The sequence below is a fragment of the Canis lupus genome, chromosome 2, assembly GCF_048164855.1.
Source record: "Canis lupus baileyi chromosome 2, mCanLup2.hap1, whole genome shotgun sequence".
Classification (NCBI taxonomy): domain Eukaryota; kingdom Metazoa; phylum Chordata; class Mammalia; order Carnivora; family Canidae; genus Canis; species Canis lupus.
In genome coordinates, this window is record NC_132839.1 from 31,955,941 (window position 1) to 31,983,215 (window position 27,275).

Below are 27,275 nucleotides of genomic sequence, written 5' to 3' on the forward strand. Positions count from 1 at the left end.
ATTTTTATTTCAAGAAGAATAGTAATTGCCCACTTCTATTTCAATGGTGGAAGGATATCCATTGGCCCAGTGGTTCCCAAACTTCAGTGTGCATCTAGAGGCTTATTAAAACAGATTCTTGTTGTATTTGCAAGTTCTATGTAAAAGTGAAACTTTTGAAAGACATGAATATTTTCAAGTTATTAAATTGTTTTTTGCTATTTAGAAGACTTGGAAAGAATCCATTTTAAAAGGTCATCTAAATATGCCTTGATCATAAAGTAATTATAATCATTTAAGTTCTAACACAGTTTTATAACAAGTAATGTTATCATTATACAAATGTATATTCATGGCTCAGCCATCACATAATTTGAATGGAAAGTCCCTTATTGGGTTGTGATTCCCAGTGCCTAGTAAAAGCCTTTCAGTTGAACTATAGCAAATCTTTTTTTTTTTTTTTTTTTTTTTTAAGATTTATTTATCTTAGGAAAGGGGAGGGCAGAAGGAGAGGGAGGAAGAGTCTTAAACAAAGTCCCTGTTGAATGCAGAGCCTGACACAGGGCTTGATCCCACAACCCTGAGATCATGACCTAAGCGGAAACCAAGAATCAGATGGTTAACTGACTACACCACCCAGGCACCCCAATATACCAAAGTTTTATATTTCTCATGTGGATTTGATTTTCACAAATCACCAGAAAGTATTCAGAATTGTTGAACCAGGTAATTGAAGCTTAATAAAGTTTTGTGGGCCACAATATATTTTAGGCAGAGTATAGCATATAGAAGATTTATATTAATTTACTTACCAGAAGTCCTTTCTTTCAGTCTGAAATATTATGGTTTTATTGTACTAGAGAATGTGCTTAGATGCAGAAGTTTGCTTTTTAAGATTCTTGGGACAGGTAGGTGATCTTTTTTTTTTTTTATGGCAAACCATTACCAGTCAGATTCCATTATAACAATTCCACAAGGGATTTATAGACATCATGAGAAAAGATTACAACTTTGGGATCCCTGGGTGGTGCGGTGGGGGATCCCTGGGTGGCGCAGCCGTTTGGCGCCTGCCTTTGGCCCAGGGCGCCATCCTGGAGACCCGGGATCGAATCCCATGTCGGGCTCCTGGTGCATGGAGCCTGCTTCTCCCTCTGCCTGTATCTCTGCCTCTCTCTCTCTGTGTGACTATAAATTTAAATTAAAAAAATTAAAAAAAAAAGATTACAACTTTATTTTCACTAACTTTTAACCAAAATTTTGCATTTTCTTTATTAATGTAGGGAAAAATTACAGTAATATTGTCAGTATTTGTGACTTTTTCACTCAACAAAAATTACAGATACTATCCCATGACATTATTGACATATTGTAGATCTCTCCAAATACTACTATCTGCTACTAGATACTAATTTGTTAGTATAAAGTAACACATATATTTTAGGATACCTGAACTTAAATGTTTTAATCATAAATTTTATGTAATTGGTTTCTTCTAAAATCATATGTATTTTGCTTTACATTTTTAAAAGCATTGTTCCGAGGATTCCGAAGTTTCACCAATTTTGCACAGGAGTACATGAACCCTTGCACCACGGGGCTACACAGAGCATTTTTGTAGGATTAGAATTTTGTTTTGAGTCTATTAATTGATGCCTTCAAATAATTTAAGATGACAGAATTAATATCTAAATTTCTAAAATGAAATGAAGTATTTCAGGCCCAGTGAAAAAAAGAAAATGCATTATGCTATCCTTCTCTGCTGGGCTTCCGACTCTCTTGAATTATAAGGTTTTGTATGATCTGCCTTCTTAAACATTCAGTTCTTTTTCTTTTTCTTTTTTTAAAGATTTTTATTTATTTATTCATGAGAGACATACAGAGAGAGGCAGAGACACAGGCAGAGGGAGAAGCAGGCTCCATGCAGGGAGCCCGACATGGTCTCCAGGATCAGGCCCTAGGCTGAAGGCGGTACTAAACCACTGAGCCACCCGGGCTGCCCGCTAAACTTCATTTCTTACCAGACTCCCTCCTCTCATGATGTCCTCTCCAGTCATACTTTCCTTCCAGTGTCTTATCTAGGCTTACTCTTTCCTGCCACATCTCTTTATATGTGCTTTTCTTGCTGTCTGAACTCTTTCTTTCCTCCTTTGTTCATTCCATTTTATCCTCCTTTTCTTGGCTCAGGTATTACTTCCTTGGAAACCTTCCCTGACCCTATGATTAGATTACGTCCTTTTATTATAGGCTTTCTCATCATGTTGAGATGTATTTCTTCTTCTTCTAATTTATGGCTTGTTAAAGTTTTACATTTCTTGTGTGATGATTTGGTTAGTGTGAGCTCTGCAAAGTTGAGGACCATGCCTGTTCATCCTTACCATTGTATCCTCGGTGCCCCAAATAGTGCTTGTTAAATCATAGGTGTTCATAAATATTTCATTGGTTAGTTGGTTACATGGATAAATAAATGAGTTTTAAATCATGGCTGTCCAATAGAAATATGTGAGTCACAAATACAAGCCACATATGTAACTGAAAAAGGAGAAACAAATGAAGTTGATTTATTATGTCCAAAATATTGTCATCCTAACACACAGTCATAAGAAATTATTACTAGGGTGCCTGGATGGTTCAGTTGGTTAAGCGTCCAACTCTTGATCTTAGCTCAGGTCTTGATTTAAGGGTCATGAGTTTAAGCCTCATGTTGGGTTCCATGCCCAGTGTGGATCCTACTTAAAAATAATTTTAAAAATTTATTACTAAGATATTTTACGTTCTTTGTTTTCTACCAAGTCTTCAAAACCCAGTGTGTATTCTACACTTCTAGCTCATCTTAGTTCAAACTAGCCACATATGACTAATGACTGCTCTGTTGTACAGCACAGGTTTAGATGTCAAAGCATATTGAAAATTAAGAAATTTGGTACTGGTTGCATCATGGTTCACCCTTTACCTAAGGGTTAATATTAAAAGCAGGATTTTGTTTATTCAGAAATTCCCAAAATTGAGGTAAAAATATGAGAGAAAATACCCAGAGAGTGTATCAAGTCAATACTTTAAGTGAAAAAAAATTGCAGCAAATACTGAATACTTATAATTTGCTTTCGTATATATTTTCCTCAATATTTGCATGTTAGGTTTATAAACAGAAAAGGAAAATAGAGTCTTTGGAAAGATGTTATGCAATTGGGGACAGTGAGATTATGCAAACTAACCTTGTCTGGGAACCTTTTCTTAGGTTCTGCTCTCTTAAAGTAAATAACATTTTTATTAAGTGGTTCTTGTTATCTGAGCATCTTTTATTGCAGGATGAGTCTGGAAAGGCTTCTATGGTAAAGTATTACTGTATTTTAATGAGTCTGACCACCAAATTTAAGATGCACCATTATTTTGTATGTTACATTGCCAATTCTAGTTGATACCATTGTAAGACACATCCTTATTTCAAAAATGTAAAATTTGCATGTGTGGCAGGGGGTTTTATAATGGGTGATAATGAAGTATTTGAGTAGAAATCTCACGGAGGAAAATGAATGTGGGAAGACGTGACTTGGTAAGAAGGAGCAGCAGTTGTCAAGTTCCTCCAGGGTAGTTGAAGGAACTATAAGGAGGCCTGTCTGGCTGGAGGCCTGTATGGTTTATAGACAAAGGGAAAGTGGTAGGAAAAGTAGGCACAGAGGTGGTGCTCCTGGTTGTGTAGAGCCTTGTGGGTCATCGAAGGACGCTGACTTTTTTTTTTTTAGGACATTGACTTTTTATGTTAAGTAAGAAGAGAAGTTACTGGAAGCTTGAACAGTGGAGTGATTTAATTCTTGTACTGGGATCACTTCTCGCTGCTTTGTTAAGAATAGATTTTAGGAGGCAAGAATGAAAGCAGGGAACCAAAATTAGGCAGCCCTAGGTGACTATGCAAATATTTGAGATGGGAGATATCAATGGTTTGGATCAGAGTAGTATTGGTGGAGATTATGAGAACTGATTGGATTCCAGATTTAATTTGAAAGTACAGTTGACAAGGTTTGCAGATTTGCTGATGGAAGCCTCATACGATGTGAGAAAAATGAAGGGTCAGATGATTTCAGGTCTAAGCATTTGGTAGGTATCATTTATGGAAATGTAGAAGCCTGCAAGAGAAGTTGGGTGAAGCAATCAGTTGACCAGTTTTGAATGTTGAGATTAATCCTCTTAAACATTCAGAAGATAGGAGGCAATTAGAGGTTGAAGGGAAAAGGCCTGGTTGAAATTATAAATTGTGTATATTTGTGTGCATATATGAATGTACATGTGTCACATAGTATGTGTCCATGTATTTTTATTTTTTGATCCTTATGTCATTGACTGTTTCTTCAGAATTCCTTTTTTTTCTCTTGTGTATTTAATCTTTGGTTTTAATATTAGTGATTTTGTTAACTATTTGATGACATTGTCTCCCTTTAACAGTGGGATATAAAGAGAGATTAAGTAGCTGACTTTCAAGGTACTGTTGTAAGGAAAGAGACTACTCCTGTTTTTTTAAGGTATCGTTTTTAACTTTTCATTTTGGAATAAATTTATACAAAAAGTTGCAAGATAATGTGATAACTTCTGTGAACACTTAGATTCACCAATATTTTAACATTTCTTGTATCATTCTCTCTAGGCACATGTGTATACATGCCTTATATTTTTCCCTGGGTCATTTGAGAGTCGGTTCCCTTTACTTGTTTTCCACTTAATGCTTAAGTGTGTAATTTCTATAAGCAAAGACACTCTCTGTAGATATAACCATAATATAGCTAGCAAAGTCTGGAAATTTCATATAGTAATAATTTTTTTCTAATTGATAGTTCATATTCCAGTTTTATCCATTGTTCCAACAGTGCTCCATATAGTATATTTTCTCCCTTTAGTAAAAATTCAGTCTAGGGACGCCTGAGTGGCGCATGGAGCCTGCTTCTCCCTCTGCCTGTGTTTCTGCCCCCCCCCCCCCACTGTGTCTCTCATGAATAAATAAATAAAATATTTAAAAAATAAAAAATAAAAAAAATGCCGTCTAGAACATGTATTACATTTAGGTGTCCTGTCTCTTTAGTTTCACTTAATCTAGAGCAATTATTTCCTTACCCTTACTTTGTGTAGTGTAGATATTTTTGAAAACTACAGGCCAGTTATTTTCTAGAATGTTCTTCACTTGGGGTTTGATGTTTCTTTGTGATTTGATTCAGGTTCTGCATCCTTGGCAAAATACACTAAAATGATGTGATATCCTTCCCTGGGTATCACATTAGAGGCAAGATGTCTGTACTTCTTTCCTTCAAACCTCTGTCCTATCATTTTGTGTTTTTGTTTTTGTTTTTAATGTGTAAATGTTACAGTTAAGATTTATTAGGCAGGGAGGAGAACAAAGATTCTGTGACTTAAAAAGGAAAGTTGGAAAAAACATTGCATTAATTTTGGTATGCTACTCGCCACTAAAAATCTTTCAACTAATTCTCCTTATTTCTTTTCTTTTCCTTTCCTTTCCTTTCCTTTCCTTTCCTTTCCTTTCCTTTCCTTTCCTTTCCTTTCCTTTCCTTTCCTTTCCTTTCCTTCTTCTCTTTCTCTTTCTCTTTCTCTTTCTCTTCTCCTTCTCTTTCTTTCTTTCTTTCTTTCTTTCTTTCTTTCTTTCTTTCTTTCTTTCTTTCTTTCTTTCTTTCTGATTTATTTATTTATTTATTTATTCATTCAGATTGAGAGAGAGACAGGCAGAGACACAGGCAGAGGGAGAAGCGGGCTCCATGCAGGGAGCCCAACATGGGACTCGATCCCTGGTCTTCAGGATCACGCCCTGGGCTGCAGGCAGCGCTAAACCGCTGTGCCACTGGGGCTGCCCCTTATTTTGTTTCTATGCCAGACTTTCAGATTATCATATATTTCTGAGTGGAATATTTACAGAGAATGCATTTACCAGAAAATTGAAATGTCTGCTTACCAGAGCATTTATTCCTCCCTGTAAATCACATGATATGTATACTGACACATGCCTAAATGTCTTGGGGTGCTGACAGAATCTAGTTTCTACAGCTACATAGCAATATTTTCATTATCCAGACTGTGGGGACGTTGCCAAGATCACACCATCTATGTTAGATTCTGAATATAGCCAGTTAGCCTCTCTTTAATGCCTCTGTCATCAGCCTGCACAAGTGATGTTAATCTTATGTAGTCCACTTTGAACATTTTGTTGAATATTTTTTATTTTTCAAAACTTAAAAAGAACTTTTAATTTTGAAATAAATGTACTTTCACAGAAACTTGCAAAAATAGAACACAGGGGTTTTATTTATCCTTCATCCACTTCCCTGCATGGTAAAATCTTACATAGTACAATTCAAAACCCAAAAGTTGATACTGGTACAACCCACAGACCTTATTCACATTTTACCAGTTTTACATGTACTCATTTGTGTGTGTGTGTGTGTGTATATGTGTGCATGCATGCATATGTATGTATGTAACTCTGTGCAATTTTATAACTGGCGTAGATTCTTGTAACCACCATTACAATAGAAATACAAAACTGTTTCATCAGCACAAAGATCCCTCATTCTTCCCTTTATAGTCACTCTTCTCTCGTCTCTCTCCAGCCTACTATCTCATGTCTAACCCCTGCAACCATTAATCTTTTCATCATTTCTATAATTTTATCATTTTAAAAATTTTATATAAATGAAATCATACAATGTTACCTTTTGAGATTTGCTTTTTTCTTCAGCATGATTTCCTCAAGATCCACTAGGCTATTGAGTATATCAATAACTTGTTCCTTTTTATTGCTGAGTAGTATATATATCTCAGTTTCTGTACCATTCACCAATTGAAGAATGTTTGGGTTGCTTTCGGTTGGGGAGCTGTTACAAATAAAGCTGTTGTGAACACTGGTGTGCATGTTTTTGTGTGGACGATAGTTGCCTGAATTTCAGTCTCCACCTTCAATAAATAAATGTTTGTTCAGTGTAAGTCACTGTGGCCTGAATTATATGGGTGTGCCAAACAGGGCCTCTGTTGTACAGTCTTTAATCACGTGGTTGTACTAAAGTGCTATTGAGGCAACAGCATGATTAGGATCACATTGTACATATGCTTTTGTAACCTCTTTTATCTTCTTCTCACATACTAAGTTGTCAAATTTCCAACCTTTGAAAATACTGTTTTTGAATGGATATCTATTACTCCATTATGAAGTGAACATTTACTATTTTTGGACTGTTTATTACATCATTCAGAGGTCCTCTCATGGAACCAGAAACCACTGTAGGTATTTCAGCAGAAAATGTTTAGAACTAAAAGAACAAAAGAAAAACACTGTGGATAGTACATAGGTATTAATTGCAGTGACCAGCTTTTATAAATCGTAGGGCCAGAGGAATGAAGGGATGAAATTGGGATTAACAGAACCTATAAGTTGGAGATAGGGCTGGGAGTTGGACCTCGGAAGAGAAAGTGTTGCCCACTGGTGCTGGTACTGGTATCATAAGAGCCTTTTGGGACTGAGGCTCAAACATCTGAGTTGAAAGGACTCCCTGATAAGTGAGTCCTTTCAACTGGACTCAAATATCAGTGGAGAGGATATTTGGCAATGAGTAGAATAAGGGTAACTTTTCTGTTGTGGTGGTACTGGGTGGCTAAAACTTTAACAGAAAAATCAACCAGTTATCTTTTTGACCAGCAGAACCTAAGAAAGGTTTTGGTACTACCAGGGCTAATGGAAAATGAGAAAATACACAAAAGAGAAACCAGAGAAGGGGAACTCAAAATTGTGTAAAAACTCTCCCCAAATTTCTGGTTGACTTCTGAGCTACGTATGTGTGAGGCAGATGGAAAGTGGTCTGAAATGTGATCAGAATTACTGCCACCATGGCAGAGATGCAGGGAGCTAAAACTCTTAAAGAACACTTGCCATTTTTTTTAGCTGTAGGTACCAGGAGAAGGAATGCAGTTAGTGAGGAGGTAATGCAGAAAAAAGGGGCTAAAGAAAGGGAACCTCAAATTCTAAATATAAAACTCTGTCCAAGTTTGTACCTGGCCCCTCATTTGTGTGTATTGCAGACGAGAATGAAAGTACTCTAAACTGAGATCCTAGCTGCTGCCCATTAACACATGATGGAATTAGTAATTTGGGTCTGAGCATGTTAATTGCCTGCTAAAAGAAAAACAGTATTTTTCAGAACAATATAACAGAATCCAGAGTTTACAGCACAACATTCACAATTTTCAAGGTCAACTCGAAACTACTCAACATGAAGAGCTAGAAAATAACAACACATTCTCAAGGCAAAAGACACAAATGCCAAATGCAAAATGAACAGGATGTTACAATTATTGGACAAGGATTTTTAAAGAAGGTTTTATAATTATGTGAAGTAAAAGAAAAATAGGCTTGTAGTGAATGAAAAGGAAGGCCATTTCAGCAAAGAAAAAGGAAACATATAAAAAGAACCAGTGGGATATCCAAAATAAAAAACATGTATTCTCTGGGATTTATAGTAGTAGATAAAGATGACAGAGAAAATAATCCGGTTTTTGAATATAGATCAAAAGAAGTCATTCTTAACCTAATTTGGTTTTTTTGTTTCTTTGTTTTAAATAAGCAGAATTAAATGGGTTTTTTGGAGTCTTGAGAGGAGAAAAGAAATTGAAAAAATATTTGAAGAAATTATAGTAAAACCTTCAAAATTTGGTGAAGAATGTAAATTTATAGATTCAAGAAGCTATACAGCAACAGGATAAATAGAAACCTAACATATCAAACTGCTGTGAAAACCAAAGATAAAAAAATCTTGAACATAGCTAAAGTGACACATAAATGGGGAGATTCAAATTACCATACACTTCTTAAGATCGTGGAAGCCAGAAGATGTCTTTTAATGGAATGAACGAAAAAAATTATCTTTCCAAAATTCTGTATTCAGTGAAGATATTCTTCAAAAATGAAGTAAAAAAGATATTTTTAGGTAAAGGAAAACTAAGAGAACTTATGGGCAGACCTGTACTACAAGAAATGTTAATGGAACTTTTTCAGGCTGGAGAGAAATACCCCCAGTGGCAAACTGAGGTCTTTAGGAATTGGTGAAGAGTATCAGAAAAAGTGAATATGGGGATCCCTGAGTGGCTCAGCAGTTTGGCGCCTGCCTTTGGCCCAGGGCTTGATCCTGGAGTCCTGGGATTGAGTCCCACGTTGGGCCCCTTGCATGGAGCCTGCTTCTCCCTCTCTGCCTGTGTCTCTGCCTCTCTCTCTCTCTCTCTCTGTCTCTCATGAATAAATGAATAAAATCTTTTTTTTAAAGTGAATATATATCATTAATTATAGGATTATTTTTTCCCTTTTAATGCTTTTAAGATACAGAAAATCTGAATAAGCCAAAGTCAAAAAAACTGATGTTGTTAATACCTCCTCCATCAAGAAAACATTTCCACCACGATTTCACTGGTATGTTCTTTAATACATCCAAGAAGTAGTCCCAATTTTATGCAGAGTCTTTCTAGTTAGGTTGCCAGCATAACTGTGAAACCTAAACCTGATAAGACATCACAAGAAAATTATAGCTGTGTGATGGACATAGATATTGTCCATATTTCTTTACAAAATATTAGCAAATCAATAGTATATAAAAAGATTTATGTATCACTTCTGAGCCTTTTGGCTAAGATAGTATATAGTATCTGTCCTTACCATTTTAATATCTGATATATTCTCTATCCAAGGACAATATAGTAACTGGGTTTTTGGATCAGGAAAATGGCTGATCCATTCCATGCATCAGCCTTGTATTATAGTACCTCTAAGAATGGTGCACCCCCTTGGGACAAAAAAAAAAAAAAAAAATTGTATGTCACGACCAAATGGACCTTATCTCAGGAATTCAAGGTTAATTCAATGTGTTAAATCAGTCATTGTAATTTGCCATTTTAGCAAACTACAGAAATTCATAACAAATTTCTGAATTTGTTAGATACAGACCAAAAAAAGGTTTGGACAAAATCCAACATTCATTTAAATTTAAAAAAGAAATTCTTAGGTAACTAGAAGTAGAAAGGAAAATCAGTCTAATGAAGGACATGAACAAAATTCATAGTTTAACATCGTGCTTAATGGCAAAATATTTTATGTGTTTCTCCTAAGATTAAGGTCGGGGCAAGATGTCTGCCCTTAGCACTTCAATTTTAACATTGTTTTGAACATCCTAGTCATTTCAGTGTGGCAAGAGAAAAAGATACAAAAAAGCATAAAGATCAGAAAGGCAGAAGGAAAACTGCAGGTGGCATGAATGTTTTTGTTTTGTAGGTTACTTTAGGTGTATTATTTAAACAGGTAGCAGATGTACTAAGTGAATTTTGCACAATCATGGAATATAAGGTTAATATTACAATTATGAAATGTATTATATACTGTAAGCAGTGAAATTTAAAAACAATTTTATGTATAGTAACCTAAAAAAGACATTACTTAGGAATCAGTCATTGTGCATCGTACCTGTACAGTACAGACTAAATGAGATTGTGAAGATAAAGAAGACATGAGTAATTGGAGAAATGTCCATGGATTGGAAGGGTCAATATTGTTAAGAGATCACACATTCCCATATTAATCTATAGAAAACCTATGGAATCACTGCAACCTGGTACTAAATGTATCTAGAAATACATAGGTATATGCAAACTACCGAGATTAGCCAAAGCAGTTTTTAAAAGGTGAGTAAAGTTTGAAGACAACACTACATGATTTCAAGACTGTTACGCAGCAATAATTTAGTGTTTTTGGAGTTAGACATAAAACCCCCAGATTAAGAGTTTTGCATGCTTTACTGACTGAGCCAGCCAGGCACCCCAAGAATAGACATTTAGATCAGTGGAACAGTGTAGAGTCCAAAAGTAAGCCCAAACAAGGATGTGAAATAACTGGATTTTGTTAGACTACTGGTAAGAATGTAAAATGGTACAACTATTTTTGGCAGTTCCTTAAATGTATACCTACGTTTTTGAGTTAGGCATTCCAATCCTAGGTCAGAAGTAAAAATAGGGGCGCCTGGGTGGCTCAGCAGTTGAGCATCTGCTTTGGCTCAGGTCGTGATAACAGGGTCCCGGGATTGAGTCCCACATCAGGCTCCCTGCATGGAGCCTGTTTCTTCCTCTGCCTCTGTTTCTGCCTCTCTCTGTGTCTCTCATGAATAAATAAATAAAATCTTAAAAAAAAGTAAAAATATATATCCATATAACATAGGAATTTTCACATCATTTATTCAAAATAAAAAAGTGGAAGCAATTTTTCAACAGGTGAATAAACAAAATGTTATATTCATTATAAATCAACTCAGCAATAAAAAGAATCAATTACTGTAAGACACAACAAAATGAATACAAAAATTGTTATACTGAGTAAAACCACTGAGGCATAAGAGTACATACTGATTTCATTTACATAAATTTCTTTAAAAATGCAAACTAATAAATAGATGAAAGCAAATTCTTGGTTTTTGGAAGGTGTTGGCAGAGGGAGGGATATTATATAGAGAACATGAGGAATCTTTAGAAGGGATTATGTAAATGAAAACATTTCCATCTTAATTGTGGCAGTGATTAAAATCGATAAAGTTTACTATATAGTAATGATAAAGTTCATTAAAAATTTGGTTGACTTTCTTTGAATTTCTAAGTCTTCTTACATTCTGTCCCCTGAGTTTAACCTTTTAGATAGTCTTTTCATTTCCACTTTTGCCCCTACCAGAGAAATCTCTTCTAAAGCATCCTGTCATACTGTTCTAATCTAGACTTTGGAGTCTCTTCCATAACTCTGCTTCTTGCATTTTCCTTGTCTTCCTGGGAAGTCCCTTTGCTGCTTCTTTTCCTGGATCTCAAATGCTGCTGACTTCTCTTGGTTACTCTCTCATTTTGGTGACACATACCTACCAGATTTGAAAGGTAAATGTTTCTTTATGTTCATGGTTTAGAACTATCATACTGATTAAGTGCCTGGGTGTGAAACCCTTAAATATCATTACTTTATGCCTTTTTTCTTGGACTACTTAATTTTCTCATAGAAGAATCTTCCAATGGTCAGAAGGGGATAGAAGGAACTTGTGTGGGTGCTAGCTCTCTGGAAGTCAGGTAGGGGAAAAAAATAAATATGAATATTTCCGTATCTGCTTTTTTTTTTTTTCCTTTCCCCACACCCACTGCTGTGTAGGACTGTCCCTACTTCTAAAACTGATATAATCTCTCTCAGAGGTAGGGGTGGTGCCTCTAATATTGCACCGTGGTAGGTGAGTAGTAACCAATGCTTGGAATTCCTGGGGTTTAATTGCACCTTTAAATGACTCTTGATCTTATTTTTTTCCAGCTACACCCTTGCTTTTACTTTTATGGCTCCCTGTTATCTCCAGTTCCCTTGCGTTTCTGTCATTGCATACAAATTGGCTTGATTTCTTTTCTCTTCTTTTTTCTTGTAGATGCTTAATTTTCAGCTTTCTCAAGCCAAATAACTCAGTTACCACATTCTACTTTTAAATTTTGTCGAGAGGTGCCTAGGTGGCTCAGTTGGTTAAGCATCTAACTTCATCTCAGGTCCTGATCTCAGGATCCTGGGATGGACCTCCACGGCCGGCTCCCTGAGAGTCTGAGTGTCCCTCTGCCCCTCCCTCCCACTTGTGCCCCTGTGCTCGCTCACTCTATCAAACAAATAAATAAAACTTTAATTAATTTTGTAGAAAATTTTTCTTTCTTTTTCTTTGTGGATTTATACCTCTTGTTCCTATAACATTATTTTTAATAGCTAGTGAAGACTTTAGACTGAATGCATGTGTCCTCCCAAAATTCTTGTGTTGAATATTTAATTTCTCATTGTGATCACATTCAGAGGTGAGGCCATTGGGAGGTAATTGGGTTTAGATGATATGAGAGTGAAGACCACATGATGAAATTGGCACCCTTCTGAGGGGATGAAGAGACCACAGAGTTCTCTGTCATCCATCTGAGGACAGAGTTAGAAAGCAGCCATCTGTAAACCAGAGAGAGGACCCTCAAACACTACTATGCTGGCACTGTGATCTGGACTTGTAGCCTCCAGTACTGTGAGAAATTTGTGTTTAAGCTCCCTGTAACACTTACTGGTATTTTTGTTATAGAAACTGAAAGAACTGACTTAGACACACCAAGACAGTAGATATAAGTGTCATTTCACGTTTTGATAAATTTTTTTTGATCCCTTGCGATAAATTTTAACAGGGTAAAGTGTGAGGCTCACCTACGTTTTCCTTGATATTTTCCTTTTTTGTTGTTGGCTTTCTCATTGGGGACACAATTTGGTTTTGGGGAGAGTAAAGTAATCTCATTTGTGTTCATTGCAGTTGTGTTTGAATCAAGTAGTTCTCTATTTTATGTTGGAGTGTTGTATGTACGTTGACATGCGATATAAGCTCAGTTGTCTAGATTTCAATATTTTCTAAAACATGTCCTCTTAAGAAGTCTGTCATTTGCCCTGTAGGCATCGCTTCCCTCACTTTTACACATTTTGGGAAATCAAGGCTTCTATGTTCACAGACTCTATCACCTGATAATTGATATATCCCTCTTTTATGCCACCTACCTGTCAAATTGTTGATGGTGGAACTGGCTACCTTGTATACATTTTCTGTTAACTACCATCTCTGTGTATGGGTATGAAGATACTGCATTCATCACAATGGTGACATTCAGTTGAAGCTACCAAATTCTTTAATTCCAGCTTTCTAGACTACCATTTTATTTCTATTTCTATGCAGCTCTATCTAAAGCTTGACATTTTCCACATTTTTAAACTTTGAGCAGGGAGAAGAGATCATAATTTATACTTGGCAGATTTAGAAATTTGGCAAATTTTACATACTGATTTTAGATTTTATTAAGTCACTCATATCCACAGGAAGCCTGTGGTGGGTTTCTGTTTTCAGGAATATTTTAAATGTGGCATTGTACTACTCACTGGAAGATTGTGAGGAAGTTTTGAAGATGTCAACTGTAAGACATTTTCAGGAATGGTAGCTAGAAATAGACTGATTATGAAGTGAAAGTTTAAAAATCTCTGGGCCATTCAGAATAGTAGACTGATCAGTTAAATTATTTACTTGGTTCTTCAGATAGTATATATTCTTTCCCTCCTCCAAGAAACCTTTTTTGGTAACTGGATTCCATTCTTAAGGCTTGACTATCCATAGTCCAAACTGTGATGTCGAGCACATTGATTCAGAAAATGCTTAACTTACATCCTTTAGCCAGTCAGATCTATGATTTGTTGTCTTAATTTTAAAAGAGAAATCTGTTTTGTAATCTAAAGAATATTATGTATGGCAGTAGCACCTGGGTGGCTCAGTCAGTTAAGTGTCTGCTTTTGGTTCAGGTCATGATCCCCAGGTCCTAGGATCAAGCCCCTCATCGGGCTCCTCTGCCTCTACCTGCCTCTCCCCCTGCTTGTGCTCTCATGCTCTCCCTCTGTCAAATAAATAAAATCTTTTTTTTTTTAATTGTGGAGTTACAGTATTTTTGCTAAACAGATGAGATAAAAGATTGATGCTGTTTAAAAGGAGGAAAGAATAAATGATAAATCTTGGAAATACAAAATGTAGATTCTGTTCATCAAATAAGTTTATTATTACATTGACCAGAGAGGACTTTCTCTTTTCTAAGATTATTCACAGGAGAAGAAATTGATTCACTCTCTATACTATGTCTAGTAGAAGAGGTGCTATATGTGATGGGTCCAATCATATTTGAATTAATTTACTGAACAAAAATTAAAGATATAAAATACTCATTTTACATATTCTCACAAAGAATGGAAAAGACTGAACCAAGTAATTAATATTTTCACTAAATGTTTACTTTCTGTTATAGGCAGTGTCCTCTAACGTAGGTCTTTTTTTTTTTTTTTTTTTTATCTAACGTAGGTCTAATGGTAATGTTACTTTATTTTTCTTCTCATTGGAAGCTCTCCTGGTGTTCTCAAAGACATTTAAAAAGTTAGAAGTTAATTTGAGATACTTAGAAGGAAATGTTAACATTATTTTGTGACAGAATGTATTTTGTTTATCACATTTAATGAAATACAACTATTTGCGATGAGTTGTTTTTTTTTTTTTTTTTTTTTTTTTTTTGAGTAATGGAGGCATGGAAAAAAGTAGTAAACATCTTCCCTAAAGCTTATTTTGGTGGGTTTGTTGTGTGTGTGCTTATGGTGATGTTCCCCCTAGTTAAGCTAATTCAAAGCATTTGATGAAAGTATTAGCTCTGTTTTTTGAAATATATTTATGTACCAACTCGTTTGTAGGAGTAGTGAATAAAACTTAGTTTTTGGTAACTGTGTCTTGTGCTTTTTATCTGAGAGATCTTCAAAAAACAGTTATTTGAGTAGAAAAATAAATAGAAAAATAACAGGAGTCACCCACCAGCCAGAATGGATATGTTCATGTTTTTGCTCTTGGGTATAACATTTCTGAGAATATAATTAGCTTTGCTTTTCATTTTCTACTTTTTTCTCCACAGCCTCATGATTTTGATGAATGTCGATTTGATATTAGTGTAAATGATAGCGTTTGGTATCTTCGTGCTCAAGATCCGGATCACAGACAACAGTGGATAGATGCCATCGAACAGCACAAGGTAGAGGCTCTAGTGTTTACCTGTCAGTGGAGGATTAGGCAAGATACTGGTAGTAGTAACTCCTTTTAAAAGTTTTACTTTTTTTCTTTAAGAAGTTTTGAGATGTAACGTGTTTTTAAAAAGTCGAACATTATTTGGATAGTAAAGATCAAAGTAGTACAGATATAAATTTTTGAAATAATTTTATTCCTAACATTTGAGTTGCTCTAAGGGAATTTGTTATGACAAATGTTTTTAATTTTTTTTTTAAGATTTAATTTGCTTTATTAAATGATCATGAGTTAGGCAGGACCCAGTGTAGCAAATTGAGGGGCACACCAACAAATGGTTTTCATTGTTAATTAAAACAAAATGTGCCCTTTTTTTTTTTTTTAAAGTAAAACAAATCTTGATTTTTATACTTAGGATTTGTTCCATAGTAAATGCCTTTGTATGATCTGGATAAAAGGTTTTTGAAATAATATTGAATGTATAACCATAATATTTAGAAGCTTCACTGTTTTTATAGTCATCTGTAGCCTTTTGGGTAAATTCATAGTGTAAACATTTGTCATTTAATTTTTGTAAATAGGAAGCTAATAGTAAACCTTTAGAATGTATTTCTTATATAGATGTATAATCCGCATTCTTGTTATTTAATAAGGGGCACGTGGGTGGCTCAGTAAGTTAAGCGTCTGCCTTCAGCTCAGGTCATGATCTCGAGGTCCTCAAAGAATCAAGCTCTGCATGGGCTCCCTGGTCATCAGAGAGTCCGTTTCTCCCTTACCCTGTGCCTCCCTCACCACCACCTTCCCCCATCCTCTCTCTCTCAAATAAAAAATGTTTAAAAACAAAAACATGAATAAGTGGTAAGTAGACTAAAGAAATGTGTGATATTAAATCTGCATTATTAGCTAACTCAGTTTATTATGATAAAACAAGGAATAGGGAAAGGTATAAATTCATGATGCTATTCCTGAGTGTGACTTAAGAGAACTTTGTACTTATTCACATACTTGTCTGTACTTGTTTGTTTGGGTTTCATAGAGTTGTAGTTGAAACACCTGTTTTGGTCATTTGACAGGTGCAAAACATGTACCCACACAACATGCATACACACTCTAAAACAAGAAAAACCTGTCTGATTTGAGGTAGCACAGGCAAATTCTTATTGATATTGATTATGAATTTTTCTTGGCGTAAAGAAAGCTGGCTGTGATACCCATTTTCCCCCCTCTGTTTTAGCTTTAGTGTTATACTGGTTTAAAATCTTGTGAATGTTGGTGTGTCTGGCTGACTCGGTCAGGAGAGCATGCGACTCTTGATTTCAAGGTTATGAGTTCAAACCTTATGTTAGATGAAGAGATTACTTAAAATCTTAAAATTTTATATTAGTTATCTTGATTTTATTACTTCAGAAAGGAGTCTAAAAATGGAGAAAACGGGAAAAAGATTTCTAGTATTTAAAAGAGAGGAGCTAAAACAATAAAAAAAAAATAAAATAAAAAAAAATAAAACAGAGGAGCTAGAATTCCAAAATCTGAATGCTTTGAATCTAGGCCGACCTGGATTCACACTACATCTTCTGCTGTGTACCAGATACGACTGGGCGTGATAATTTACCTCTTCTTAGTGTATATAAGGAATATATGAGATAACATATGTACGGTTACTTACCAGAGTGGCTGATATATTTTCTCATTTATGACAGTGGAAAAAGAAAGGGCTTTGGAGTGACAACTAAATTTATTAAATTATACATTTTGTTTTTGGACGAAGAATTCTGCATTCAGTGAGAGTTGCTAAATGTGCCTGTAAAGAGATGGTATTGTGTATTTATTAATCAGGTCCAGGGCTCTTACTAATGATTAAAGATGTTATTAAGTAGAACTAATTTTTAACTTGTGACTTAAAGCCTTAATCAGCTAACATAGATTACAGGGCTGGTTTTTTCTGTATTTTTAATTAGGCATATTTTATTTTGCTTGTTTTTCTTAGTAAAGCCAAACCAGAATTCTCTGCAAGTTTCCATTTTGTATTTTCTCCTTGAGTGAAGAAATATGCAAAAAGCATATATTTCTTCCATATCATTGATTTCTTTGCATCTTTGAACAATGGATAAGCATAATCTTTGAGTCTCGGGGGCATCTGGGTGGCTCAGTCAGTTAAGCAGCTGACTTTTGGTTTCAGCTCAAGTCATGATCCTCCCTCAGGGTCCTGGGATCAAGCCCTGCTCAGTGGGGAGTCTGCTTGAGAATTTTCTGTCTCCCTCTTACCCCTCCCACTTGCTCGCATGCACTCTCTCAAATAATTCTTTAAAAAATAATAATAGTAATAATCTTTGTGTCTGAGAGCAGTGTGACTTCAGCTGAGACATCAGGTTTTTGGTGAATTTAAGTTCTTAGGAAAAGATTTTTAAAAAGATTCAACATCAGGATTTCATTTTTTTTTTTAACAGGATTTCAGATACATTGCACAGACTTTTCTGATTTCTAAAAGTAGTTGATTCATAGACAAGGAAGGAGAAATCATTGTTAATTTTTATTAATAGTTAATTGTAATGTAAATTATGTGATGTGCTAACATATCAGTGAAAATTTATAAATTGAATATGAATTTGAATTGAATATGAATTTCAAAAATAAATTGTTTGAGTTACTAAATTAATATTTAAGAGGGAGAACATTCAAATGCTATCACCACACATAATCAACAAAGTTTTCTTCCCCATAGGCCAGAAACAGTGAGGTAGTGAGGAAATGTTTCTTAATTTGTTCTTCAGTATCCCTAAAGGATATTGAATGTGGAACCTCAATTTAGTAATTTTACTATTTAAGTATGCATTTGTTATATTGATACTCAAAATTAATACCAAATCGTTAAAGCATGGTGATGATTATGATAGAGCTCCTATTTACTGAGGATCACTCAAGTACTAATTAGTGCATTATGTACTTCATGTGCTTTATTTTTTCCTTATTGTCCTGAGAGGTGAGGGAAGTGCTATTTTGGAGTCGATGAAACAAGGTTTAGATTAAATTTAAGAAAGTTGACTGAGACTCTACTACCTTTTAGTTTATGGATTCTTTGGATTCAATTTTATGTTGATTCTGCTTTCTTTTAGTTACTGGTAGACACTGAATATTTGGAGGGGTGATTGAGTAGCTCAGTTTGTTAAGCATCCAGCTCTTGATCTCAGGGTCATGAGTTCAAACCCTGGTTTGGACTCCATGCTGAGTGTGGAGCCTACTTAAAAAAAAAAAAAAAAAAAAAGAGGTGAATATTTGAAAATAATTCCCATAAGCTTACCTCCTGCAGATTAGATTGTATCATTTGAGCTCTGCCATATATGTGCAAGACAAACAGGAACTCATCTTTCCACCCATGGACTGTCAAAAAGAACATTTTACTGTTTAGTGTTTGAATGGTGGATTTTGAAGTCTGATAAATACAGGATTGAATCCTGGCACTGCTGCTTATACTACTTACTAGCTGCATGACCTTGATACATTACTTAGAGAAGGAAAGATGACTGTATCCTGTTTGTGTGCCTTCACCCTCACACCACCCTCCCTACTCCCACAAAAACAGAACAAAAACAAAGCAAGCAAAGTAAGCCAGTCATGATAAACCCAAAGTGTTATACTTCAAAGTTGATGAGTTCCCATCCTTCCAGCTCACTCAATTCCATTTACACTTCCTCATTATACCACCTGCCCTTAAAATGACACAAAACTTGGAACAGTGGGCCTTTTTTCTTCTGATGTCATCAGATGGGCCTTCATTCCTTTTCTTGCTGTTGAGCCTTTGTTAGGGCTTCTCTGACAGGTTTTGGTAATTTATAATATCTGGGAGAAGTTGGAGGTTTCTGTTCTTTCCTTCCCAGGTGGCCTGTATTTACTCATTCTACTATCAGTCTATTTAACACACACACACACACACACACACACGCACACTCAAATACACCAAAAGTTCTACCTTACAAGACAATAATAATGTGGTGGTGGTGATGGTGATAGTAATAGCTGACATTTTTGAGGATTAACATATATTAGATATGGTAATAAACATATACCTTATCTCCTTTTACTCTCACAGTCTTACAAGGTTTACATTACTATACTATTTCTATGGATGAAGAAACTGAAACAGAGGTTAAATAACTTGTCCAAGGTCAAATTGCTAATTAATAAAGGAGCCGGCTTTCAGACTCAGGTCTGTGTGACCTGAGAACCAGAGCTTTTGACTGACAAGCACTTCTCCCATGTATTCATGTGAAATATATTTTGTTTACTTAAACTGTCAGACTTCTTAAATCACAGTATTCCTATAGTTTTGTGGGTTTTTTTTAAAAGATTGTATTTATTTATTTGACAGAGCACAAGCGGGGGAGCTACAGGCAGAGGGAGAGGGAGAAGCAGCCTCTACATTGAGCAGGGAGCCCAATGTGGGGCTCGATCCTAGGACCCTGAGATCATGACCTGAGCCGAAGGCAGACACTTAACCGACTGAACCACCCAAGCACCCCTCCCATAGTTTTTATATGTTCTTCATATCACTACTGTTTATTTTAGACCATAAGCTCCTTAAAGACTCAGATGCACCACTTTTTAGGAATTAACGACACATTGGACACTAAATTTTCCCGTTGACATAATTTACAGTATTTTGTAAAACAAATTTTATGAGGGAAATTTATAATTTTTGAAATTTTTGTTTTTCCTTCAGTCTTCATGGTTGGTGTTAGATTACTGACAGAAATACAGTAGGTTCTATATTCTCTGTCTGCTGTTGTTTTTTCTCCTTGGTATTCATTGCAAAATAACTTGCTCACTAGAAATAAAGTTTTTAAAAGATAATTTTGTGATTTAAATGTTGTCATCATATTAGAAGTTTCATAATTTGGGGTGACATTAGACAGTAGTCCCTGTGAAAGAAAGAAATTCTTGAGGTCATTCTTAAATGCAAGATTCTGTTTTGACTTAAAATATACCAAGGGGCATATATATACCTGACCAGTAATTTTATTTTGAAATAGTGTGCTTGCTTTATTGTGTGGAGCGCATTTGTATCCTGATTCTCCTTAAAATTTGAGACACTACTAAATAAAAGATTTTTATTTTATTTTTAGAGAGCGTGAAAGAGCAAGAGAGTGAGTAGAGGGGAGGGACAGAGGGAGAGAGAGAGAATCTCAGGAGTCTCCAAGCCCAGAGCGAGTTCGACATGGAACTTGGATCCCATCACCCTGAGATAAACTGAGCCAAAATCGAGTCAGACCCTTAACCAACTGAATCACTCAGGTGCCCCTAAGTAAATGATTTTTAAAGACAAGTTGTTGTTGTTGTTTTAATCTTTTGGCCATCTCTCATGTTGTCTTGAGGCCAAATGAAAGATGTTTGTGAAAATTATTTGAAAACTAAAAGCTACATGAATGTCAAGATTAAGATGATGGTTTTATTTGGATTAAACATTTTTCTAGTAGATGGATCTGTATATTATCCAAGGGCCTCTGTGAGCATTTTTTTTGCATGATTAGCTTATCAAGGAAATGTGATAAGCTATCTATTGATGCTATTATTTAAAAGAATCATAGGATTATTCTAGGATCTTTAATTGCAATAAATGTGATTTTGAATAAACATAGTTTCTTCTTACCATGAAAGAAATCTACTTCCCTAACCCTCAAAAAACTAGCAGGAAGGCTCTCCTTCTGGCAGATTTAAGAATCATGTTGAAAAAATTAACTCTTTTTGGCTGTGACAGAGTTTGTTTGTGGTAATCATGACATTACATTATTTTCATAAGGGACAACCTTAGTAGATCTGAAATTTTGGTGATCATGAGCCACGCAGACTTTCCCCACATTTTGGAAATTATCCAAGACATGAGGAGTCATAGGAAGATACACAGTTAGGGAGGAAGAATCCAAATGGTAATTATTATAAATGCTTATTTTCTGTAGTGAGAATCTGAAGGCAGTTGTTTTGTAATTTAATATGAATGGATTTACCTCATATCCTTATGTGAAGGACCACTAATTCCTATCTGATGCTCCATTGAATACTTTCAGAAGAAAGTTTTATTCTCAGCTTGAGAAGTTAAGGGATTTCTGAGGGAATTAGGTGGAAAACAATTTTTGAAAAGAACTTACACATTTTGCTTGAAATGAGATGGAGTACGAAAGAAGTTTCTTACCAAAATAAGGTCATGGTTGAGCCACCTAAATGATGCCCAGGACTCACTTTAAAGACCTCTTAAGAACTGTGTTGTTCTTTGCCATAATGAAATAATTTTCCCTCCTATCTCAGAATCAACTTAATTTTGATGCTTTGTCTCAATTTTTAAGAGCAGTTTCTGCTTATTTGACATGTTAATCTCTTTTGTCTTAAATTTGACATAAGTTTGGGATGCCTGGGTGGCTTGGTTGAGAGCCTCGATTGAGCATCTGCCTTTGGCTCAGGGCGTGATCCCGCGTCCCGAGATGGAGTCCCACTTTGGGCTCCCCACAGGGAGCCTGCTTCTCCCTCTGCCTGTGTCTCTGCCTCTCTCTCTGTCTCTCTGTCTCTCTCATGAGTAAATAAATAAAATCTTTAAAAAAATAATTTGACATAAGCGTATTAGGAAACTATTTTAAAATAGCTAGATGGCAAAATATACCTCTTTTTAGCACTCTTTAAATATCAAGGTCATATGAAGTCATTATTTCTGCCATATTTAATAAACTATAATACTGGAAAATTTTCTTAACAGATAGGTACTAGACATTCATTCTACACTTCTCTGCTTTATAAATTATTATATAAATTTAGTTTTGCATTTTAAATCTGATTTACTTGGTAAAGACTTAAGGATGCAAATATAACTTTTTAACTACTATTTTTAGTTTAATTTAGTTTTTATTTATTTAGGTAATCTCTATACCCAGTGTGGGGCTCGAACTCATGACCCCAAGATCAAGAATGTACTCTTCTGACTGAGCCAGCCAGGCACCCCCAGTGCATTCTTTGTGTAAATAATTTCACAGGATTGGTGGATTACAACCAGTTCTCCATTTACCTGTTTGCATCCTACCATGGTGATAGAAGATAGAATCAAATTTTACTTTTCCTTTATATTCATGTGTTTTAATTTTTGAGAGAAGTGCAAATCTAGCAGCTTCCAGAGTAGTCAAGGATGTGTCATTTGCTCATAGAAGTTGTAAAAAAAATCCCACATAGTTGAGATCACAACTGGGCTACATTAATTAGCAAAAAAACTTTTTGTCTCTGGATATTTCAATCATTATGGTCAAGAATTTGGTCAGTTCCTACCAGTGAGAGTTAGTTATTAAATTGCTTGCAGTAGTAATCCATACATTAGTAGTAAAAAAAATTTTAACACCTTAACGTAGATACTGTCACACTGCCAGTCAGCACTTTCGAGGTTTGGAATGAAATCAAGGAAAACAAAATACCAACCTCCTTTAATATTCTTAGTATTCTGGAATAAAAATAATTTAACTCTCAAGGGCTTTTAAAATAATTTTGTAAGTTTTTGTTACCTAAAATTTTGAAAGCTGAATTTGCCAGAGGTGACATCTGCATTTTGTACTTCATATGATGTGTAAATACTCAATAAAGTATATCATATAGAAAAGAGGGAATGTCATTAGTTTATAATTTTCAGCCATCCCTTTTTTTTTTTTAATCTGTGGAAGGTGTTTATCCTTTACCAAGATGGTAAAAGAGGAATTCAAGGATTTTACATCAGTGAAAGAAAGAAGATACTGAGGTAGCTAATCATATTAACCATGTAGCCAGTTGAGATACAGCTTGACAACATTTTGTCAAAAGGAGCAGAGAGAGCCCCACAGATGGGTAAGAAAACTTTTCACAGCTCAAATAAAAACAAAAATAGCCAAAAGACTTGAATTGGCACTTCATAAAACAGGATATTCAATACGAAAAGGTACTCTATGTCATTAGTCATCAAGAAAATGCAAATTTTACCACAGTGAGATACCATTTGCCACCAAGCAGTGTCACTTTAAAATGATAATAATAATAAAGAAAAAGAAAAAATAGACTTAAAACCACATGATGGTGAGGATGTGGAGCAACGGATGTAAATTAGTGCAGATACTTTAAAAACCACTTTTGTGATATCTGCTAATGCTGAACATGGTTGTGCAGATCAAATGAATATTGAAAATATGAAAAGATTACATGGGTATTGATGTCATAGGTCCATTTATTTTAATTATGCTTTTTAGGTTACAGGGACTACAGGCCAACCTATATAAACCTTGATAAATGGGAATATTTCCATAAACCAAGAAAAATTAGGGTGCACTACTTGCAAAGAAAACTGGATCTGGGGGACCCCTGGGTGGCGCAGCGGTTTGGCGCCTGCCTTTGGCCCAGGGCGCGATCCTGGAGACCTGGGATCGAATCCCACATCGGGCTCCCGGTGCATGGAGCCTGCTTCTCCCTCTGCTTATGTCTCTGCCTCTCTCTCTCTCTCTCTCTCTCTCTCTCTGTGTGACTATCATAAATAAATAAAAATTAAAAAAAATTAAAAATTAAAAAATTAAAAAAGAAAACTGGATCTGTATACTTAACTCTTGCAGTGCTCTTACTGTAGGGAAAACTCACTATCCTATCACCTGCCACCCCACCTATGGTTAATGTAACTTAGTTTCATTCTGTTCTTCTCCCTCTTTCATAGTCCCTATTGATTGATAACTTTTGTTCTCCCATCCCACTCTTAGTTCCTTTTTCTTGGTTTGTCATGACCTTTTCCTCTTTGGCTTCTTTTCAGCTTTAGCTCCTACTCCTAACTGCTCGAATCTCTTGGCATTTTCAAAGTAAATGTCTTACGAAAATCTAATTGCCTGTTCACTCCAGGTTACTATGAATTGGCCACTCTTGGTCCATTTATAATTAATTGCATATTTACTTGTGCTTAAAGGGTAGGGTGGAATTGGCTATATAAATAGTAATGTTCTGAAGATGTAATCTGTAATTTTGTATAACGTTTACCATACTTGCAGATTTTTATAATACCATATATTTGCTGATGTGGGAAACAAAAGCAAAAGAAAAAATTTCCTTACTGCCTACAGCCTTTTGACAAGTCCTTGAAAACAGGCAGAGTGACATTCCTCTAGGAACTCAGCTGCCTCAATATTAATACTTTGCTGAGGGCAAAAGGTAATCTTAGTTTAACATAATCCCAATCCCCCAGAGTCCTGTAAGTCTACTTTTGACATTTAAAAATTCCTTTGGAAACTTCCTTTATCTCTACCTCAAAGTCACATGGTAACAATTGTCCTCCAAGCATATGCTCCACTGATACACATCTGAAGGGGGGGTCTCATGACTAGGGTGTTTTTTTTTTAAGATTTTATTTATTTATTTATGAGAGACAGAGAGAGAGAGAGAGAGAGAGAGGCCAGAGACACAGGCAGAGAGAGGGAGAAGCAGGCTCCATTGCAGGGAGCTCCACCTGGGACTCGACCCCTGGTCTCCAGGATCACACCCTGGGCTGAAGGTGGCGCTAAACCGCAGAGCCACCTTGGCTGCCCATGACAGGGTTTTAATAGAAATAGATGACCGTTTCCTAACCTTTTCCCCCTCAACATCCTGGAAACCTTGTTTCCAAAATACCTTGGAGGTTTGTGCTGTCTGTAACTCTCTTCCAACTTGAAAATACGTAATCAGTCCCCCATCAAACCCCAGTGCAGCTCTTGCTGCCCACCAGGTCCTGTCCCCATGCTTTTTGCACTGAAAACGTCTCAAGGATTCTCTCTTAGCTATTGGCTCTGAACCCTAGCATTTTCTACATCATTTGCTACTAACAATTTAGATGAATTTTACTAGATTTTCAGCTTATTTTTCCATGCTTTATTAGTCTATAATTAGCTTATAAAATATTTCTTTAGATAAGATTTAAAAAATGATACTTAATCTAGAGTTCAATAACTGTCCTTGCTGTAGAAAGTATTAAAATCAGGCTTTATGCTTTAAAAGTTTGGTGGGGTTTTTTTTGTTTTTGTTTTTACAGTATTTGTATTTGAACTTTTAATCAGAGAATATTTCTGATACTCACCAAAACAGATGGGATTCTGTTTTTTCTAATGAACTATAAAAGTAATGGTGGATGGGAGTGGCTTACACATATTGACATCGTCAAACTGTTCTTTAATTTTACTTGCTGAGTATACTGGACATGATCTGAGAGAAATGTCTCTTAAATCAGAGAACACAAAACTGCTCTTTTTCATCAAATCTTTTTAACTAATAGCCTAAGAAATAACTTTGCTCATATGGTCTTTATTGTCCAGTAAATATTCTGGATTGGTTTGGAATTGAAGGTGAAAGCTTTGGGTTAGAAACAATAAAAATAGGTAGCAAAATAAATGAATATCCTGCAGGTTAAAATGTTATCCTAGCTGAAAACAGTTCTTACCATTTTTCATGACCTTGAGAGACAAGATATGATTGTTGATAGGAAAGCTTATATCACTGCTCATTTCCTAGTTCCTTTTTCTTTTCAGAAATAACCTTTTGGTCTGTAGAGGGATAAAGGAGTAATTAGATACTGTCATCATTTAATTCCCTTTTTCTATTTTCCCACTGCCATTCTTTAGTTCTGGTCACTAAGTGATTCATTTGGATAAATTCTCCAGTTTTCTAACTACTTTTAAGTCTTTTTGCTCTTAAAAATCCTTTCTAGCCAGAATAATCCTTTAAAAACAGATATCTGAGGGCACCTGGGTGGCTTAGTGGGTTAGGTATATGCCTTCAGCTCGGGTCATTATCCTAGGGTCCTGGGATTGAGTCCGTGTCAGGCTCCCTGCCCCGTGGTGAGCCTCCTTTTCCCTTTCCCTGTTCCTGCCACTCACTCCCCCTGCTTGTGAATGCCTGCTCTCTCTCTCTCTGTCTCTTTGTCAAATAAAGAAACAAAGAAAATCTTTTAAAAGAAAAAGAAAAGAAAAATAAATATCAGGTTATTTACTTCCAGTTTTAAATCCTGTTTGGATTCCTATTTCCTATAGGATCAAGTCCGTACTTTGCATATAAGGCACTGTTAAAGGGAGAAATATAATTACACTAAACTAGTGTCAACATCCATATTCATTTACAGTCAATTACTAGAAATGTATTACATTGATGTTGCTGTAAAGGGTGTCTTTGTTCTAGCCCATCTCTGTTGTAAGGAAATATTACCTGTTTCAAAATAGTGGAACTTGAAATAAACAAGGAAATAAGAAGTTTGCTTCAGAGTGAAGAAATCTTTAACAGTACTTTGTAGTATTTATATTATATATCATATGTGCTAGGTAAATGTTAGCTACCATATTCCTCCTTCACCCGCAAAACAGGCAGGCTATTCCTTTATATTGCTACTCTAGGAACACTTAATAGGGGAAAATAAATCTTAAAAGAGCTAGTAGCAGATTTAACAAAGGATCAGTGCTACTCTCTTAACTTTTTTTATTTTATGATTTGCCCTAGGAAAAAAGGACCAGTGCATATTTTCTTTTAGAAGTTCCAAAAGCACATCGCAAAAAAAAGGGCATCATTCTTTTCTTTTCATCTAATTGCAAAACAGTTATTGTTACTTTTGAAGCTCCCTTAAATGTCCCAGTAAGAGAAAATACAGGTTTTACATTGTTTAAGGAATATTTG

General features: G+C 35.5%; 1 protein-coding gene and 1 pseudogene across 4 annotated transcripts in view; both read left to right on the forward strand.

Moving 5' to 3' along the window:
* CERT1 (ceramide transporter 1) overlaps positions 1 to 27,275 on the forward strand; it is a 105,146-nt gene that overhangs the window by 16,035 nt on the left and 61,836 nt on the right. For all 4 annotated transcript variants that reach the window (XM_072794877.1, XM_072794844.1, XM_072794866.1 and 1 more), the window contains exon 3: positions 15,508 to 15,624. In XM_072794877.1, coding sequence (XP_072650978.1) covers positions 15,508 to 15,624 — 117 coding nt within the window. The remainder of the gene's footprint in view (positions 1 to 15,507; positions 15,625 to 27,275) is intronic.
* Positions 9,619 to 9,796, forward strand: LOC140623935 (U2 spliceosomal RNA; annotated as a pseudogene).